This window comes from Pectinophora gossypiella, chromosome 25 (assembly GCF_024362695.1).
Source record: "Pectinophora gossypiella chromosome 25, ilPecGoss1.1, whole genome shotgun sequence".
NCBI lineage: Eukaryota > Metazoa > Arthropoda > Insecta > Lepidoptera > Gelechiidae > Pectinophora > Pectinophora gossypiella.
In genome coordinates, this window is record NC_065428.1 from 980,857 (window position 1) to 1,000,312 (window position 19,456).

The following is a 19,456-nucleotide window of genomic DNA, read 5'->3' on the forward strand; positions in this document are numbered from 1 at the left end:
CCCCATTGGGATATAGTTTTGAAGTTATTATGTAATTCTTGCAGGAAGCCCAACAAGTTAAGCATCGTGTGGACGCGGCGGTCTCGTCGCGTCATCACGGAACCTCAGGAGTGGGAGCCGTCGCTCAAGGACCCTCTCAAGTAAGAACTGTTAGAAGATCCAGTGGGGTTAAAAAGCCCGAATCGAAGCAATTTATCTGAAGAACCAATTAACGGGGATATATAGTGAAACGTCCGGAACTTGAGAAGTAGTTTTGGAAAGGAACAAGAAGAATATGCAGTATACAACCACCCATCCTCCCCTACCCCTTTGAGGATACAGGTGTGATACTATGGGTGGTATTAATAAACTAATCTATGCTATGGTAAACGATGTAAAATTTCTGGGTATTAAAATTGATTCATTCTTAAATTGGAAACCAGAATTAAATGCTATCGAAAATGTACTTAGTTCCGCGTGCTATGCACTATGCTGTATAAGAGATGTTTTAACCACAAATCATCTAAAAATGGTCTATTACGCCCTGATCGAGTCAAAGTTTCGGTACAGTATCGCCTTCTGGGGACAAAGCTACAATTACAATTTTGAAAAGGCTTTTAAATTACAAAAAAGAGCAATACGCACTATTGTACGTATTCCTCCATGGGAATCTTGTAAGCAACATTTTATGACACTAGGAATTCTTACTCTCCCATGCCTTTATATTCTTGTAACATTAACGGCTTTAGTAAAAAATAGGAGGCATTTTGAGACAGAAACAGAGATGGAAGCACGCTTGAAAACCCGGAGGAAAGACCTTCCATACATATTTAATCCACGTTTAACTATAGTTAAGCATTGTCCTCAGTATCAAGCAGTAAAGCTATACAATAAACTTCCTATATATCTAAAAAGCATAACTGATCTTAGAAAATTTAAAGTAGAACTTAAGTCATATCTTTTGAAGAAGTGTTACTACACAGTTGATGAATTTTATAATGACAATGAAAATTGATTATGAAATTAACATGACACTATTGTATTAATTTATTTATTTATTTTTTATATATATATTTCTTTTTTATTGAACTTGACATCTTTAAATCTAAATACCTTTGAAATTTTGACATTATTGCTTAATTCAATTCAATTCATTGACATTGTTACTTTGTTTTTGCTATTTAAATTATTATTAATTGCTATAAATTTTATGTTATTAATTATTTTTGTATAAGTAAAATTGTTATGCTCTTGTCATGAAATGTTTAAATATGTTAAATGGATTATTATTATTATATATAATGTCGAACACAATGTAAAAATTGTTAACGATTACATAAATAAAAAAATCTCAGCTGATACTGCCCTCAAGACCATGCTCAAGTCTATGTTTTTATATAAGAACTGTCACATTGACATGATTTTGGGGGCAGTCTCAAAGCTGAGATTACTTTATTAATACCACCTATATGTGTGTTTCCAAGAAAGGTTAGCTGAACGACATTTCTTTCTTGGAGATAAGCTTACCAGTACACTGTTTTCTATGTCTAAATTAATATAAAGGTCAACATTTTTTGACCATCGATAAACGCAACTAAATAACGGTGATTAATTCACAATATCGTTCATAATTTGCAGGGGTTCAGTCCAGTTCACAGTACCGGAGAACCACACAGTAGCGGTGACGCTGTTCAAGGATTCTCGCACCAACGAGCTTGAAGATAAGGACTGGACGTTCGTTCTAGAAGATGTGAGTTTGTCTTTGCCCGTCTTAAATTTGGTACCTTCCCCAATTATCTATCATATCTAGGGCTTTGCGATATTTCACGTCTCAAATAATTTAGGAAGTATCATTACAGGTCAGGTCAGGTTACGATACGTCCAAAGACCTGAAGGTCCAGTTATTAAATAGGCTCCTAAGCCAAAATGGAAAGGCAAAGTTTGCTGCTTTGCCTCCCCGCGGATAGTTAGCCAGGAATTCTTGGCATATCAGGAGCGCTGTGCCTAGCCTGAAGCCCACTCAGCCTCAAACACACCATTACTTACCTGCAGGTGTCATCAACCGGCAAGCGCCGCCGCCTCGCAGTATGTTCCATCAACATGCGTAAGTACGCCAGCTTGGAGCCGTCACAGCGCTCGCTACTACTCACCTTGGAGCCTACAACTCACAAAATTGTGGCTGCGTCGCTGCATCTCACGCTGCATGCTGTGCTGCTACGCGAGGGGCAGGCCACGTGAGTATAGAATATTCACCGTTCTGGAAGCAAATGACAATGGGCACTTTTGTATGAAACTTGGTCCAAGAACCTCCACTGATGAGACTTATATGTAATGAAAGCTTATGCTTTCCCTATGATTCTGGCAAAGTCCTATCAGATTCTGTCCCGGGGTTCTTTTTTTACGGCCATGTTTGTCCTGGCTAAAAATGTGATAAAATACAGTGGGAGCTAAAATCGACTCAAGATTTGTTGCTGGACAACTAAGTCTACATAAATAATTATGTATCATATTGTATATCATTTTAAAGAGGATCTTTTCCAGAATCCGAAACATAAAAAAAAAACAAAAAAAAATCTTTTTGTAAGCGAATTTTAGTCAATTTATATCTGCAGCGCCATTGTTTCTCGGTAGCTAAGTTCAAGTTTCATGCCTTTTACCCCTTCCAAAAGTATCTTACCGATTTTTTTTATATTGCTTCCGGAATTTGATCTGAGTGATAATAACAAGAAAAATAAATAAACACCTCTCCGATAGAGACCGGCTAAGCTATTGCCTATTGCAAGAAATCGTCATCATTAGCAAGTCATTACGGTATTGCATATTATAAGCTTATCAGCAACTTGGAACTTGGTCCAAGAACCTCCACTGGTGAGACTTGCATGTAATGATAGCTTATACTTGTCCTATGATTCTGGCAAAGTTCTATCAAACTCTGTCCTAGGGATTTTTTACGGCCATGTTTGTCCTGAGTGTACAGTAGTGGACTGCAAAATCACCTCAGGATTTGTTGTCGAAAAACTATTTAACAAATCTATATACATAATTATATATCATAATGTATATCAATTTTAAAGGGGAAGGTTATCAGAATCAGAAACACAAATAAAAAAAATGCATTATGTAAACGACTTTTAGCCAACTCACGTCCGTAGCACCATTTTTCTCAGCAGCTACGTACGAGTTTCGCGCCTTCCAACCTTTCCAAAGAAGCCCAATCATTTTTTCCTTCTTCTGATATTGCATTCTTAACCTGACAAGACTAAGTGACAACAACAAGAAATAAAATAGATACCATTCCGATAGAGGCCGCGTAAGCTATGGACCTATTGCAAGATAACGTACTCAAAGGCTAGTCATTATAATCCAACAGACGTAACATGATTAGAATGCGGGAGGACGCAAATGTAGTATGTTTTCTTTCACCACAATCTTGTTTTATTAATCCAGGCTTATATCTTGTCTTATAAACAATGCCGAATGGTACAACAAACGTATCGTAAACGTAAGGTTGCCTGGTAGTAATTGCTACCTTGGCAATAAAGCCGCCTTTTGCACCAGTTATTGCCTGAACTTGTTTAATAAATGTGTTTCTTTTGTATACAATAGAGTCATTATTAAAGCACATAATAACGGGTTCTTACCGCGTTTAAATGGGGATATGAGACTCCCGAAACGTGAGGACACAGTGAGTGCGGTTTGTCGTAGTGAGTTTCGTGCGAGTTCAGATGGTTCCGAACATTCCGGTATCAAAAACATAAACAAGCGGCAGAGAAAGAGGGTAGACAGATATGTCTGCCCGTAGAAAATTATGGATCTACCTACTCCACTCCAATCTCATCAGTCATCCCGTGATCATGGCACTTGCAACAGTGTCGAAATATCGGGAGTCTCATATCCCCATTTAAACGCGGTAAGAACCCGTTATTATGTGCTTTAATTATGATAATAACCGCGTAAACTTAAAACAATGAATAGAGTCATTGTATTGCATCTTGATTAGAATGACTTATTTCTTGTTTCTCTCGTACTAAGCTGTATAGTTGTATTGCTGTTAGTGTTAAAAGAAAAGTATCGGCGTCCGAAGGACTGAAAAGTATCGGCGTCCGAAGGACGTAATATACGATCCCGACGACCCGATTACCCTAGCCATAGAGGCAGCCAATCAGCTCGCGACACCAAACACTTCAGGACCCCGATACCGACCCCGCCGGCGTGGTCGACGATTTCCCTCATTCAGCGCTTATCGCTATCGACCCACTAGGGTCGATTAATTCTTTCAAATATTTTTCCTCTCAGACGACGCCCTGAGCCGAGGTTCGCGCCCAACTGGGCACCCTCAGGCCTGTTGTCTTAAACGTTGTACCGGGTGAGAGCCTTCAGCGCTCCCCATTTGTCCGGCCAAGTAGTTAATGCCATCTGCGGCAAATCTACAATAAGTCACGTCAAAAAAAAAAAAAAAAAAAAAAAAAAAAAAAAAAAAAAAAAAAAAAAAAAAAAATGTTAGTGTTAAAGAGACACATATTTCGTCTCTTTCGCATAAGGCGATGTACTACATTTCCGTCCCGCCGCATTCTAATCATGTTACGTCTGTTGGATTATAATGACTAGCCTTTGAGTACGTTATCTTGCAATAGGTCCATAGCTTACGCGGCCTCTATCGGAATGGTATCTATTTTTTTTTTAATTTTTTTTTTCTTTGTTGTCACTTGTCAGGTTAAGAATGCAATATCAGAAGAAGGAAAAAAATGATTAGGCTCCTTTGGAAAGGTTGGAAGGCGCGAAACTCGTACGTAGCTGCTGAGAAAAATGGTGCTACGAACGTGAGTTGGCTAAAAGTCGTTTACATAATGCATTTTTTTTATTTGTGTTTCTGATTCTGATAACCTTCCCCTTTAAAATTGATATACATTATGATATATAATTATGTATATAGATTTGTTAAATAGTTTTTCGACAACAAATCCTGAGGTGATTTTGCAGTCCACTACTGTACACTCAGGACAAACATGGCCGTAAAAAATCCCTAGGACAGAGTTTGATAGAACTTTGCCAGAATCATAGGACAAGTATAAGCTATCATTACATGCAAGTCTCACCAGTGGAGGTTCTTGGACCAAGTTCCAAGTTGCTGATAAGCTTATAATATGCAATACCGTAATGACTTGCTAATGATGACGATTTCTTGCAATAGGCAATAGCTTAGCCGGTCTCTATCGGAGAGGTGTTTATTTATTTTTCTTGTTATTATCACTCAGATCAAATTCCGGAAGCAATATAAAAAAAATCGGTAAGATACTTTTGGAAGGGGTAAAAGGCATGAAACTTGAACTTAGCTACCGAGAAACAATGGCGCTGCAGATATAAATTGACTAAAATTCGCTTACAAAAAGATTTTTTTTTGTTTTTTTTTATGTTTCGGATTCTGGAAAAGATCCTCTTTAAAATGATATACAATATGATACATAATTATTTATGTAGACTTAGTTGTCCAGCAACAAATCTTGAGTCGATTTTAGCTCCCACTGTATTTTATCACATTTTTAGCCAGGACAAACATGGCCGTAAAAAAAGAACCCCGGGACAGAATCTGATAGAACTTTGCCAGATTCATAGAGAAAGCATAAGCTTTCATTACATATAAGTCTCATCAGTGGAGGTTCTTGGACCAGATTCGCCCATTCTCCTTTGCAGAGTTGAAAGTTGACAGTTGTAGAAATTTGCGGCACGTTTTGACATAATCAAGTCCAGCACTTAGCTCCTACAATGGTTATAAATTAATACGAAACATGATGAACACAATAAAGTACAGCTATTTACGAACGAAAGCTTGAAGAGTGGGGGCTACAGCTATTTTGCATACAGGAAGACACTCCGTCCCACACCGATATGATCTTGATTACTCCACCCCCCGACTTGCGTGCCCACTTCAGTCCAAAAAACGTAAGGAGTAAGGGAGTGCGTGCAGACTATCTCGCTCGCATACAGTAGCGCGTCGGTTTTTGCACCGGTGTAGTGTTTGTGTATGATGTGGTTTCCAGGATATTTTGTGCCACATTAATGGCAATAGGTTCGCTTCCTATTATATGGGATTTAAACATAGCTGGCGAGGTGTGGGTGCATATACTGTATACTTATGTTCACCCCTTTGGGGATACAAGCGTGATGCTGTATTATGTTATGTTATGTGATAGTTATCCCCCATTTACCCGTGAACCCGGAGAGTAGACCCAATAGCGGGTTCACAGGTAATATTATTTCCCTGGATTTCGGTCTATATCGATTGTAATTGAAAACCACCAATCACGTTGAAAATTATCTCTTCCAGGGATGAAGACATGCAGTCTCTAGCGTCACTGCTGTCAGTGAACAACAACTCCGATATCGCCGTGTTAGAAGATCTCGATGAGGATGATTATACGCTCTCTGATAACTCTACTAGACAGGTAATATGGGTTTCTATTTCACGTATAACATAATGTAACCCCTTAACCAACCGGAGCATATTCCACCACACTGCTCCACAATGGGTTGGTAGAGGCGTGTAGATTAGACAATTTATTTACAACAATAATGTTAATCCATTATCTACTCCCCTAGATGAGCGATCTTCGCCAGCAGATGGAAGAGATGACGCAATCCCTCACAAACAGCGACATCGCAGCGACCCCCAACAGCGTCCAAAGCCTGAACTTTGACGGCCGCACCCCCACCGCCGCTCCCCCGGACTATCCCGCAGACTACTCCCTAAACTCCCCCACAACTCCTGTCAACCCCCCCGAGGAAACACTCCCAAAAATTGAACTAAAGATCACGGAAGAAAAGAAATCAAGGCCAGAGTTTCTGTCGAATTTGACCAAGCTGGCGATGAAAGAGACGCCGAAGTTTGCGTCGACGCCGAAGATGTCTGCTGTTGCGACGAACAACGAGTGCGGGATCAAAGGCATCGCGTTTAAGACCAGTACTGTTGTTAAGAGGTACGTTTTAGGAAAATATTTATAACAATGTATTAAGTCATTTGTAATATTTTTTTGAGATTTTGCATAGTTAGACAACGACCACGGACGATTTCTTTGGTACGAGTATAGTAGTTCTATCACTTTAGATCTGGGCTCGATGCCCGGCTGGAGAGCTTAATTTTAAGAAACAAGCTATTCTTCATTGTTTCGAGCACATCCAACAACCGTAAATCGGCGAGCAGAGGCCTGTGCCCAGCAGTGTCATCAAAATACTACAAATTCAAAAAGGCCGAAGCCTGCATTCGTTTTAGAGATTCCTTTCCACTAATTGTCATAGCCATATTACCTTCCCCCAGAAACCTAAAACCCCTGGAGCTGAAGACGAATCTGAACAGCATCAGCTTGGACAAGAACGACAACGAGCGTGAGGAGGACGATGACAAGACCCCGACAGCTGATGGAGGGGAGAAGATACTGTCGGCACGGTTGGACAAGGATAAGACTCCGGTTGGTTATACACCAGAATATTTAGATAGTAGCAGTAATGATAATACAAACAAACTCCAACAAGACAAAATTTCTCAGAGGTTCCATGGGGCCTTTAGCGGTTCGATAAAAACCCTGAACCCTGTGCGCAAGTCAAAAAAATCGGAAGCAAGACCATAGAACAAAAAATAATGCTATGTATGTACCAACATGTAGTGGGGCAGCGTGGTGGAGCATGCTCCATATCCCCTCCAGTTTGTTGAGGGGAGGCATGTACCCAGCAGTGGGACGTACAATCAAAGAGCAAAAGTTAATTGGTGGGGGGCGGAGAGTTACCGATTTATACTTTGTTCTATGGCTCTGTACAACTATCCTATAAACTCGTCATAAAGGTGAATGAACATAATACATTCTACATTAGCAAGTTCCAAATTTGATTCCGTTATGAACTATTAACACTCATGTTAATGTAATTTGCATCATTGGGCAGCGAATTATTGAGAACTCGTTGACCTCAATTGGATCACCACACTTAAAAGTATTTAGCCTCTCGCATATTAAACTCATTCACTTTGGAATTCATAAAGTGTGAGGGATGTTTCGTTGTTAAATCCTCTTTCGTTATAATGTGAAGTGACGATATTTTTGTGTAACGATATTGTGCCGCTAAAGGATTGGATTAAAAATGAAAAAGAAGATATATTACTAAAAGTTTTTTTTGCTTTGAATTAAGGTACAGTAATAGCACTTTTATGATGATTATTTTGAAAACTTCCTATTTTCGTAGGAGTCTTTCGTATAATAGTACCACGCGTTGACTTTCGGTTCGAGTTCTAAACCACTGAATTCCACTTTAAGAATTTGAAGTCATGTTTTGATCTTAAATAATTTATATCACGTGGATAGCCTCCCCCTGTATTCAAACATAGTACGTGGGATTTAAACATTGCTGGCGAGGAGTGGATGTACTATACACCACTGCTTACCTCTTAGGAGGCACAGGTGTGCTGTGTTAAGTTATATCCTTCAGCCATCATAAGGTTTTGTCACCATAACCATCATATTTTTGGCGGCGAGGGTGTGTTGCCGCTAGAGGATGTTTTCGGGGTACCGAACAAAGCAAAGTACCCCACAAGTTGGTAGCGTGACTAAGGATCAACGATCCGCTAGTGTCATATTGACAGTTGTATATATACGTTGCGCTGTGTAAACTTCGATAGCGCGTTTCAGGCCTGTATTATTGAATGCTGGCGCCATCTGTTGCATATGGGCGGAACTAGCTGGTCAACTAGTTGGGTCCGCCACATATCTATCTTAGGACTTGAAATCAACAGTGGCTGCAAGTTGTCGATTTCTTGTTGCTCTGCGCATTGGGGATTACGGGCGTGTGTTGATGTATGTATGTCTCCTCCAGGTGCAAGACCTGCTGGAGTGGTGCCAGCAAGTGACCCGCGAGTACCGCAGCGTGCGCGTCACCAACCTCACCACCAGCTTCCGCTCTGGACTCGCCTTCTGCGCCATCATACACCGGTACCGCCCGGACCTCATGTAAGTTGTGTTCTAGTTTTGTTTAATGACTGGGTATTCCCGAGCCGGGGAGCCATGGTCATCTACTTGGAAGAACACTTGACTCTCGCTGTGAGGCCGCTGGTTCGAATCGTCTTACGAAATCGGGCTCACGATCTGGAGATCCGGGTTATTATTGAGCTGCCAAAGGACCAGGGGTGATGAGGCTGGTAATTCACTTCATAACCCCCACGATAGAAGGAAAGACTGATAAGTATCTTACAGTCTCTTGTTCCTAAAGTTTCAAATTGAGATCTGGAAATAACTAGGTTCTGATACTGATCAGAAATTTCGTCTCCTCAGTGACTTCTCAGGCCTGCAGCCGGACGACGCGGAGCGCAACGTGCGGGTAGCGCTGGACGCCAGCGCCAGGCTCGGGATATCACAAGTGCTGACTGCGGCCGACGTCTGCTCCAGGCCCACGCCTGATCGATTGGCGGTGAGTTCCACATAATATAAAAAGGGTGTTAGTGACACCGTATCGAATACTGAGGGGGAATTTCACGTCCTACTGTTGGAGACAGACCTCGCTTCAACCAACAAAGGTATGGAGAATACTGCACCACTGCGGGTTGGTGGATGTGTTTGGGCTAGTATGCCGGGACCAACGGAGTAACGTGCCGTTCCAAAGCACGGAATAATATCAATTTTACGGGCAATCAGGTGATTCAGCTTGCAATGTCCTAGCCAAACAAAGGACAGTAGGGATAACCAAGTTGCAAACGATTCTGACTACTTGGCCGGAAAAATGGGGAGCGCTGAGGGCTCTCATCCGGTATGCACAATCGGCAGTGCTATGACCGTGATAAAATGTATGGGTTTCACATCTTATGCAATATCGAGGCAGACCACGAGCCCGATGGTCGGATGACATTGTGAGGTACGTCGGAAAGCAATGGATGAGACTCGCACAGGACCGGAAAGATGGCGTGAAAGGGAGGAGGCCTTTACCCAGCTGTGGGTGGATACAGGCTGAGTAGATAGATAGATTGACATCTTATGTCTCCTTGTGTCAATCCCAAACATTTTTATCAAATTCAAATTCAAAAATATCTTTATTCAGTAGGTAACATAGTTACACTTTGAATCGTCAATTTTTACATAACGAACGCCTCATCCGCCTAAAACTACTGCAGCTACAGCACTATCGCTGTCATGGCACTGTCGATTGTTGTAGTGACTGGCCCCAGTTGCCTTATGTTACTATAGCATTCAACTGTTACCTATTATGTTTCAGATTATGACGTATTTGTTTCAACTGCGCGCTCATTTCACTGGTAACGAGTTGCAAGTGGAACAATTAGGTGAGTCAAGTCTTCCTCGATGTAATTATCAAAATTAAATTGTTTATAGACAGTTTTACATACCTTCTGCGTTATGTCTGTACGTCTAAACGGTGCTATATTTACCTAAACTTGATGGTAGTACATAATATAGCAATTAAATATATTAGTCAGTAATTCACTTAATATTCAATAATAAGATTTACGTCCTTGGAATGTTGGAGATACCAATTTAATGGTAACACAGTAGTAACACTTACGTCATCAAAGGGCTAGCAATGGCGGCTTGTCATAAGATTGCATACCTGCCGGGTCTGTAAGACAACCGCGCCGCGCGCGACGCTAATTATATTGAGCGCTTCGACCAATAAACGACACGAATGCTATCTACTTATATGGACATCAAACGGCTATTGGTCGAAGGCCTCGATATAATTCGCGGTTACCGTGCAGAGCCTACTGGTTTTTTTTATACCATGGTATTATTTTTTATTCAATGGTTGCAGGCAACGACGAGACAGAGTCCTCGTACCTGGTGGGGCGCCACGACACGGACGGGTCGTTGCCCCCGGAGCTGTTTAGCAGAGAAGTCAGCACAAGAAGGTCCAGGAATTTGGAGAACAGACCACGTCCTGTGTTAGTTTGTTTGTATGCTCTTTATTGCTTTAAAATACAAACGAAATTTACATATAATTTATCGTTAGATAAAGCATAGGCGAGCTTATCCCTTATTGGGATTTCTTCCAGATAACCTTGGACAGCCTGAAGGAAACTCAGTGGGCCGGTGTTAACACGCAATAAATGAGTTGATAACTATGAGTTATAAGTAAACTAAATTGTATACTTATTACTAATATTACTAAATACGTGCATAGACTACTTATCATTAATATTGAGTAGTATATGACATAACATAGCATCACGCCTGTAACCCCAAAAGGGTAGGCAGAGGAATATGGTATATACACCCACACCTATTGTCGTTAATCGAGTACAAGTCCTGGAAACTCCTGATGTCAATTATCTACGATCCAAACGCGAATACTCTAGTTTCCAACTAGTCAAATCGGTTACTTTTTACTAAACGTCAAAACACGAAATTACTAAGGGATTTGTATGAAAAAGCAACCTGTGACGTCATAGGAAAGTGACAAAATGTCGCACTTATTATTAGATTTTTTTTATTAAAATTCATAAATAAGTTAAATAGAAGAAAGAAGAGTTTTATGTCAACTTTAAAAGTGTCGTTATTTAGTAATCAGAATTTCATAATTTATATTTGTCCTAGGAAACTACCCAATTTCCTCTTTTTTGTCTTCCATGTTCGAATGGACACAATCCCTCTGTCGGATTCTACGACATGCCCCATGTTCTATGTTTTTTATTCGCTCCCAGTCCAACATAGAAGCTATAAGTTGTCCTCTATCTGTCTTCATTTAGTATTCAGAATTATATAATTTATCTGTGGCCTAGGAAACTACCCAATTACATTAAATAAATGATTCTGATTTCAAATTTTAAGTTCTTTAAGTTTTTTTTAAGAGAGGAAGGGGAAGACCAAGAAGAGCTTACATGGAACAGATTAAAGAAAAGGTTAACGTCGTGTCTTATAGGGAAGTCAAGGAATTGGCCTTTGATAGACTGGAATGGAAAATGCTACACCGACAAGAGCGTGGCTCTTAAATTGATGATGATGAAGTTTTTTTCTGCCTTCACAGATCCCAAGACTCGCAGGAGTCCCGCCACTCAGACCGCCAGACCCCAGACAAGCCTCAGTCCCCCACAGCCATGAAAGACGTCCGCGACATGTTCCTCCAGCAGTCAAAGACGATACTCAACAAGATGCTGTCGCCGCCCAACACCAGGGAGAAGCCTACGGCCAAGTGGTTCGCTGACACTAAGCTTAACGAGGTATGTATACATTACACATGTGGTCCTCCTTATTAACCCTTTCCTGCATTTATGGCAAATAAAGAATCTTATCTTATCTTATCTCACGAGCAGATACCATGGGTCATTTATGGTTCATAATAGGTAGTATGACACCTTGGAATCGGAACGTCATTAGACGTTCTGTCCTTGAAAGTGTTAATGTTAAGGTTATTATAAGGTTAGTGATTATTTAGAAGATATGGCTGCCTAATAACTGTCTGGGAACAGGTATTAGGCAGCCAAATTACTAAATGTTTTATGGTTTTCTTTAAAGATATTTCTTTTCCCCGGCTATACAGGCTGTGAGAAGCTGCAGTAGTTTTAGGCGGATGAGACGTTCGTTTCGTAGCTATGTTACCTACTGAATTTTAAATTGATTGATGTAATCGGGCACATACAGTATCACAGTATACAGTATCAATCAATCAATCCTTTCCTGACCGTATTCGGCCACAGCGACTCGACAATTAATGAGAGCGTCGTTCGTGTGCTCTCAAGTGACTGACATATCCGATCTTAGCATTAAATGTACGACCGCATTCAATGCACGTCAGCACTCCTCCCAGCCAGTATCACAGTATACAGTATCACAGTATACAGTATCACAGTATACAGTATCACTGTATACAGTATCACTGTATACAGTATCACTGTATACAGTATCACTGTATACAGTATCTCAGTATCTGTATACTGATACTGATATCACAGTATACAGTATCTCAGTATACAGTATCACAATATACAGTATACCGTATCACTGTGCGTTAGGAGGTTACTGTTGTGAACAAAAGTGAGAGAGAGATATCTAGTTGTCTTCACGTCGAGGGGAGAGAGATAAAAAGGACGATGTCTTTTATGAGTCAACCAATTTCCGAATTTGGAGTTTTATGTTTATGTTTTTTTATGGTTATGTACGACCCATACAAATAATAATCACAGAACAGTAATAATAAGGTCGATTTTTCGTTGAAGCATGAGTCATGACATGATTGATGAGATGTAACCGGGTCTTTAATGTTTGTGATGACAGACCCTGCCGGCGAGGCCGGAGAAGTTGATGACCCGTAAAGAGCTGACGGACCCGTTCGGCTCCGATGACGAGGATGAGCCTGTCACGCAGCCGGCGGCCGTAACCAACAGTAACGGCGCTCACAATGGTGATAGCGGTAAGTAATTTATAGTCTATACCCATAGACCTTGTATAACAAATAGACAACCAATCTTCAATTTAGAAAAAGAATACTCTTTAGCGAATGTAAGTCTATTTGTTTGCGGGATGTGAGTGTCTATACCCTGTAAAACTTAACATGATTGCCTCCGGCCAAGTAGTTATACCTCAAGTTGACGAGGTTATTATCATAATTAAAACACATAATAACGGGTTCTTACCGCGTTTAAATCAGGGATATGAGACTCCTGGTATTTCGACACTGTTGCAAGTGCCATGATCCCGGGATGACTGATGAGATTGGATTGTTTGATTTAAACTCGGTAAGAACCCGTTATTATGTGTTTTAGTTATACCTTATACGGCATACCTACAAGTCACGTCTGAAAAATAAGAAATAACACGATTGTGGCGGACTCAACTAGTTGACCAGCTAGTTCCACCCACATGCAACAGATGGCGCCACCATTCAACAATGCAGGCTTGAAACGCGATAACGAAGTTTGCGTAGCGCGACGCCTATACTTATAAATTTTCTAACATGACACCGTTGGATCGTCGATCCCTAGTTATACTGCCAACTTATGGCTAATGGGGTACTATCTTCTTCTATCGTGTGGGTTGTGAGGTGAATTACCAACCTCAACCCTGGCGTCAGGGTTATGGGGTACTATGCTCAGTTCAGTATCCTGAAGAACATCCCTTAGCAGCAGCAAACTCTCGTCCCCAAATAATTAAAATGACAGCAGGACAGAGATATAGTTCGTCGCCTAGCGCGAAAGAGACGAGCGATATGTCACTTCGTCTCTTTCGCACTAACAGTATACAGTTTAGTAAGAAACAGATGAGAGATTATCATAAATAAGTTAAAAAGATATTTATTCGATTTAATTTAGCAGGTACCTATTTCTTAGTTTTTGTAATTTAACCATGTCTTAGTGAGACTCTGATCCTGCAGTCAAATTGCTTATGCAATTTTGCGGGACATTACATTTATACCAATGTTATTTAGGGCCTTAATAATAATAAATAAATAAATAAATAAATAATGATATGTGATAAACCAACTATTATCGGTGCAGATCTAGATCTACCTCACCTCTTCTGGAGTTCACTTTAATCTAAATGGTCGTAAGCCTTAAAGAGTTAGGGAGCGCAGAATTATTATCAACGGCCTCGTTTAAGATCTTTGTTACAATTATTATAGATTCCACGCCATTTCGTGAGGTATTATGGTATTGTCAACTAGCTTATCCTAAATTACATTTATATGAATAAAACCATACAGCATTACTTTCACAGCCAAACCCCCGCAACCAGAAACCACCCCAGTCACGTCACCGACAATAGCAGACCCGCTGGGCGTCAACCAGCCGCAACCGGAACCGCAACCAGAAACCAAGCAACCACAGCAACCAGCGGAGAAACCAAAGTTGCCTACACCAGAATTGCCTAAACCTACGCCGGTATGTTTGAAATTTTTATTTAGAGTGTTGCTTAAGCATTTTTCAGGGATAATGTGCTAGCTATGAAGCCAGATTTCAAGTCGTATTTGGGATGAAATTGAAACACATATAACAACATAAACATAAGCTAATTCCCAATTGGGATAAATTGACAACTTTTGGGAATATACCATTATACAGACCAATTTCTAAGGTGTAAAAAATACTTAATATTTGTTGTGTGGCGAGCGAATTTTTACAATATTTTTAATTTCTGTTTTTGGGTTGGCAATGGCCCCGATTCCTGCAGACACCATCAATTTAAAAAAAAATATACCTGTCATTTTCTTATCCGGCGAAAAGGAAGGGGACGGGATGATTGATGGCTGTTAATTTTAAACAGAGTGAAAATTACAGGTGTAACTTAAAATAAAATTAGGTGTCTGTAGAATTTAAGGTCAATATATCCAAATCATGACTGGGTTTATAAATGAGCAATAAACAAGACAAACTTGCCTAAACTATAATAGTTTCAAGTGCACAAGTTGTAGTGTTATAAACATTTGAATTTCGATTTCATCCTAAGTCTATATTCAAAACTAATATAATCCGCGGCGTATAAAAACAAGGACCTTGAATGACAGATTGTTGGGTCTCAATCGAAGTGCAGTATGAGGGGGGGGGGGGGGCAGCGCGTAACCATGACAACCAGCGACGCTACCAGCGCAAACGACCGCCATTTTTGTTCCACTTATACGCCGCGTATTATTATAACATATTTTAAACGCATCATGTATTTTTGATACTTTTAAAAGTAACTCAAATATTTGCTACTATACATATTTATTTTTGTTTTCCGCTAATAGTTCATTCAAGTAATTTTATCATTTGTTCCATCTGTTCATCGACATCGCTTTGAAAACGTGTGTGTGCGTGTGGCGAAACCCTCGCTTCTGATTGGACGATACTATCCGCCAACGCTTGCGATTGGTCGATCGGCTTCGCTGTGATTCGCCGACGCTTGTCATTGGTCGATATGCCAGCAATTGTTATCACGTCATGACGAGCTTAAAGAGAGAGCTAGACTACTGCTAGAACAAACGAAGAAGGAAGCGAAAGAGAAGGCGAGACGACAGAAAGAGAAGGAAGATCTTATTAAGAGTGAGGCCATGAATGGGTTGAAAAATGGAGAGTTGAGTCCGTCTAAAAAGGTAAGTTTAAAGTGCAATGTTTGCTTTGATATTACCGGGGCGTTTATGTGAGTTAGGCTTACAACTGGGGACAATTCCTGCCCGGAAAGAAATCTAAATATATTTTTTAATTTCTTGACATTATATATTATACATACATAAATAGTCTATATACGTCCCACTGCTGGGCACAGGCCTCCCCTCAAACAACCGGAGGGAGTATGGTGCATACTCCACCACAATACTCCACTGCGGGTATTTATTATTGTTAACAAATTAACATTAATTTACATAACGAATAAATAGAACAGTTAGTTACAAATGGACGTAAAAGCACAATGTATGGATTGAAAATGTAACCTAACCTGTATTGGTCTGGTTGTTTTCATCGCGGGTTGGAAGGTCAGACAGTCGCTTGTGTAAATCGGACCTGTTAAATCTTCAGGTCAGATAAACGGACCCCGTGAGAAACGGAATAACGCTAGGGAGATGATGATGATGATTTACTATATCACTGTTTGTGTCGGAATTTTGCATCCATCATATATAACAAATGTTTTTATACATACAGCCACAGACAGAAGAAGAGAGACAGGCGATCCTACGAGAGCGAGCGAGAAAACTGATCGCAGACGCTCGGGCGGGGATAGTCAGGTAATTATTATAATACCCACAGAGGGGAATAAAAATGCCATATCGAAGTTATTCATCTAAAAAGCAATATTGCTATTTGACATTTGTTGACATTGCGCACTTACTTTTATATGCGTAAATTGCAATATTGCTTTTCAGATGAATTGCTTTGATGTGGCGTTTTTCACCCCCAATTTTTTAAACTTGTTTTTTTTAACTGGAGTTTTCTAATTCAAAAATATCTTTATTCAGTAGGTAACATAGTTACACTTTGAATCGTCAATTTTTACATAACGAACGTCTCATCCGCCTAAAACTACTGCAGCTTCTCACAACCTGTATAGCCGGGGAAAAGAAGCTGCAAGAAAAACCTCGGCACAGGGCCCTAGATGTTCTTTAAAAAAAAAAAACGAAAGTGTGGATGTACTATACATCTCTGCCTACCTCTTCGGGGGTAATATAGGCATGATGTCATGTTATGTTGTTACTTGACAATATATTTAGTCAATTTCTTTTTTAAAACGTCCGGTTTGAAACGGAACTATTCACAGGTCATACTATAAAATTACAAGTACGTATGTGTTTTTACCCTGTGCAGCGTAATTTTGCTGCAGCGCAATCTCTTTGCTTATCAAGTATTCCTTTTGGCATAACCTTTAAAACTTTCGTTGATCAACGGAGGTAGGTGAGGCTTGATACCGTTTTTTTACCTTCCATAATCAATATTCTTTATTTGATGATGTTAAATTATATTGTAACTGTTGTGTTATTTTATTATATTACTATATGTTAAATTATAACTATTTCCCTTTTTTAGTATTTTCCCATTAAATTTATTTTTTTGTTAGAGACTTCTTTTTTAATCGCTACACCTGGTATTGGCGCTAATTCTTGCAGACACCATCTAGTTTTATTCTAAGTCATAATTGTTATTTGTCATTTTCTTATCCGCCGAAAAGTAAAGGGACGGATAATCGACAGGCGTAAAATTTATGGAACACACGCCAATTTTAGGCAGGCAATTTTAACATAACCAATAACCCGTCAAACGGGTTGCATATTATTCATTCATTCACTCATTCATTTTAAAGTTGACAACTGTCAATCATCCGTACGGGTATAACTTAAAATTTGATGGTATTTACAGGAATTAGCACCATTGTCTTTAGTTTTCGTTTTGTAATGAGACAATATACGTTTTATTTTCTAAACATGTCTCCTTTTTCAACAGTCCGACGTCGCCGCTGTCTCCAAACCGCGTGAACCGCGGCGGGACAGTCGAGATCATCAGCAAACAGTCAGTTATGGAGGAAATTGCTGCCGGTTCGTATCATATCATTATTCTATTTAACACGTTGACAGTTCAGTGATCCATATATGGGTCGTGACGGACTAGCTCCATACGTCCATCACCCATTTGAGCTCTGAGTACGGCCCTTGAAAATTCTATTTTTTTCATCATTGTAAGAGATATGGTGTTAGGTGTTAGGCTAATAATGTAACTACAAGTTCCTCCACCCTTTCAACGCGTGAAACTACCACTTAAATTTCGCGCGCACATGACGCGGGAGCCGCGCGGTTCTCAAATCCGCCGCAACGCTTCGCCACCTTCAGCTTAGAATAAACTATCGCTGGCCGCGGTTCGCGCTCCCGCCGACTATTTAAAGAAAATTACTCATTTATCTAATGCTTTCAATTGTTTTAAAATCCGAAATTCCAACAAAATTTGATTTTTGAACAGTTCTAAATTCAAAATTGGCGCCAAATATGCAAACGACAGAACTTAAAAGGCATGCCTCGTATTATTTATGTTTCTAACAGGACGTAAAATAATTGAAGTAATATGCAGAACTTACAAGGAAGTCAAAACATTTTGTATGAGTACTATCTACGTGTTAACCCGTGACGCACCACGATTCCCTACAATATAATATACACTACAATACAATAAAGTATAGTCACTGTGACCCGGTGCTTCACCGGCTTGCTTTTCAAACAGGGAGCGCCGGTTCAAACCTCGCTACCGGACTTACACCAATGAGTTATTAATTTATCTCAAGTGCAGTTTCCACTCAGGAGATCGGTGGCGCAGCGGTAAACGCGCTCGGTCTGCGATTTTTGAAGTTAAGCAACTTTCGCAAAGGCCGGTCATAGGATGGGTGACCACAAAAAAAAAAAGTTTTCATCTCGAGCTCCTCCGAGCTTCGGCCCGCGTGATGGTTTAAGGCCCGATCTCCCTATCCATCCATAGGGAAGGCCCGTGCCCCAGCAGTGGGAACGTTAATGGCCTGATGATGCAGTTTCCACTAACAGTTGTCTCAACCATTATAGACGGCGATACGGCTCAGCACTTATCACGTTGGTCTAACAGAAAGCTCGGTGAGGTGTGGGTACTCAGTTCATCTTGCGATAGATGTACCTCTGACTATGACATTTTTGTACGATGTGTCCAGGACACACCGTACAAACATGGATAACTTTAATGCGACTAGAGAACAGGGTCTACTTATAATCTTCACTGTTTTGTTTGTGGAGGAAAATATATTTTTTTGCCTATTTCTTCATATATGTTCTTCTTATTTGCAATAAACTGTTATGTTGTTCTACTCACTTGTGTAGCGGGGGGCATGGAGGGCCTGGACGCGATCCTCGGGCGCGCCGACTCCGTCAACTCGAGCCCTGGGTCAAGGAAGAGTTCCGTCAGTCCAGATAGATCAGGTAAATATTTTGGTTTTATTAAAGGACAAGAGACATGGTTTTAAATAAAGATTTCCACTAAAGCGGTGAGGAGTGGAGAGAAACGAAGCTGTGCGGA

At 40.2% G+C, this 19,456-nt stretch overlaps 1 protein-coding gene across 3 annotated transcripts in view; it reads left to right on the forward strand.

The window, feature by feature from the left end:
* Positions 1-19,456, forward strand: part of LOC126378038 (EH domain-binding protein 1) — a 46,501-nt gene that overhangs the window by 14,149 nt on the left and 12,896 nt on the right. For 2 of the 3 annotated variants that reach the window (XM_050026124.1, XM_050026125.1), the window contains 17 exons: positions 45-140; positions 1,618-1,729; positions 2,032-2,213; positions 6,305-6,422; positions 6,577-6,953; positions 7,292-7,442; positions 8,836-8,969; positions 9,291-9,426; positions 10,225-10,291; positions 10,777-10,906; positions 11,989-12,181; positions 13,236-13,371; positions 14,676-14,839; positions 15,862-16,029; positions 16,580-16,662; positions 17,873-17,964; positions 19,261-19,359. In XM_050026124.1, the coding sequence (XP_049882081.1) occupies positions 45-140; positions 1,618-1,729; positions 2,032-2,213; positions 6,305-6,422; positions 6,577-6,953; positions 7,292-7,442; positions 8,836-8,969; positions 9,291-9,426; positions 10,225-10,291; positions 10,777-10,906; positions 11,989-12,181; positions 13,236-13,371; positions 14,676-14,839; positions 15,862-16,029; positions 16,580-16,662; positions 17,873-17,964; positions 19,261-19,359 (2,438 nt within the window). The remainder of the gene's footprint in view (positions 1-44; positions 141-1,617; positions 1,730-2,031; positions 2,214-6,304; positions 6,423-6,576; positions 6,954-7,291; positions 7,443-8,835; positions 8,970-9,290; positions 9,427-10,224; positions 10,292-10,776; positions 10,907-11,988; positions 12,182-13,235; positions 13,372-14,675; positions 14,840-15,861; positions 16,030-16,579; positions 16,663-17,872; positions 17,965-19,260; positions 19,360-19,456) is intronic. The other variant, XM_050026126.1, reaches the window with a different exon arrangement.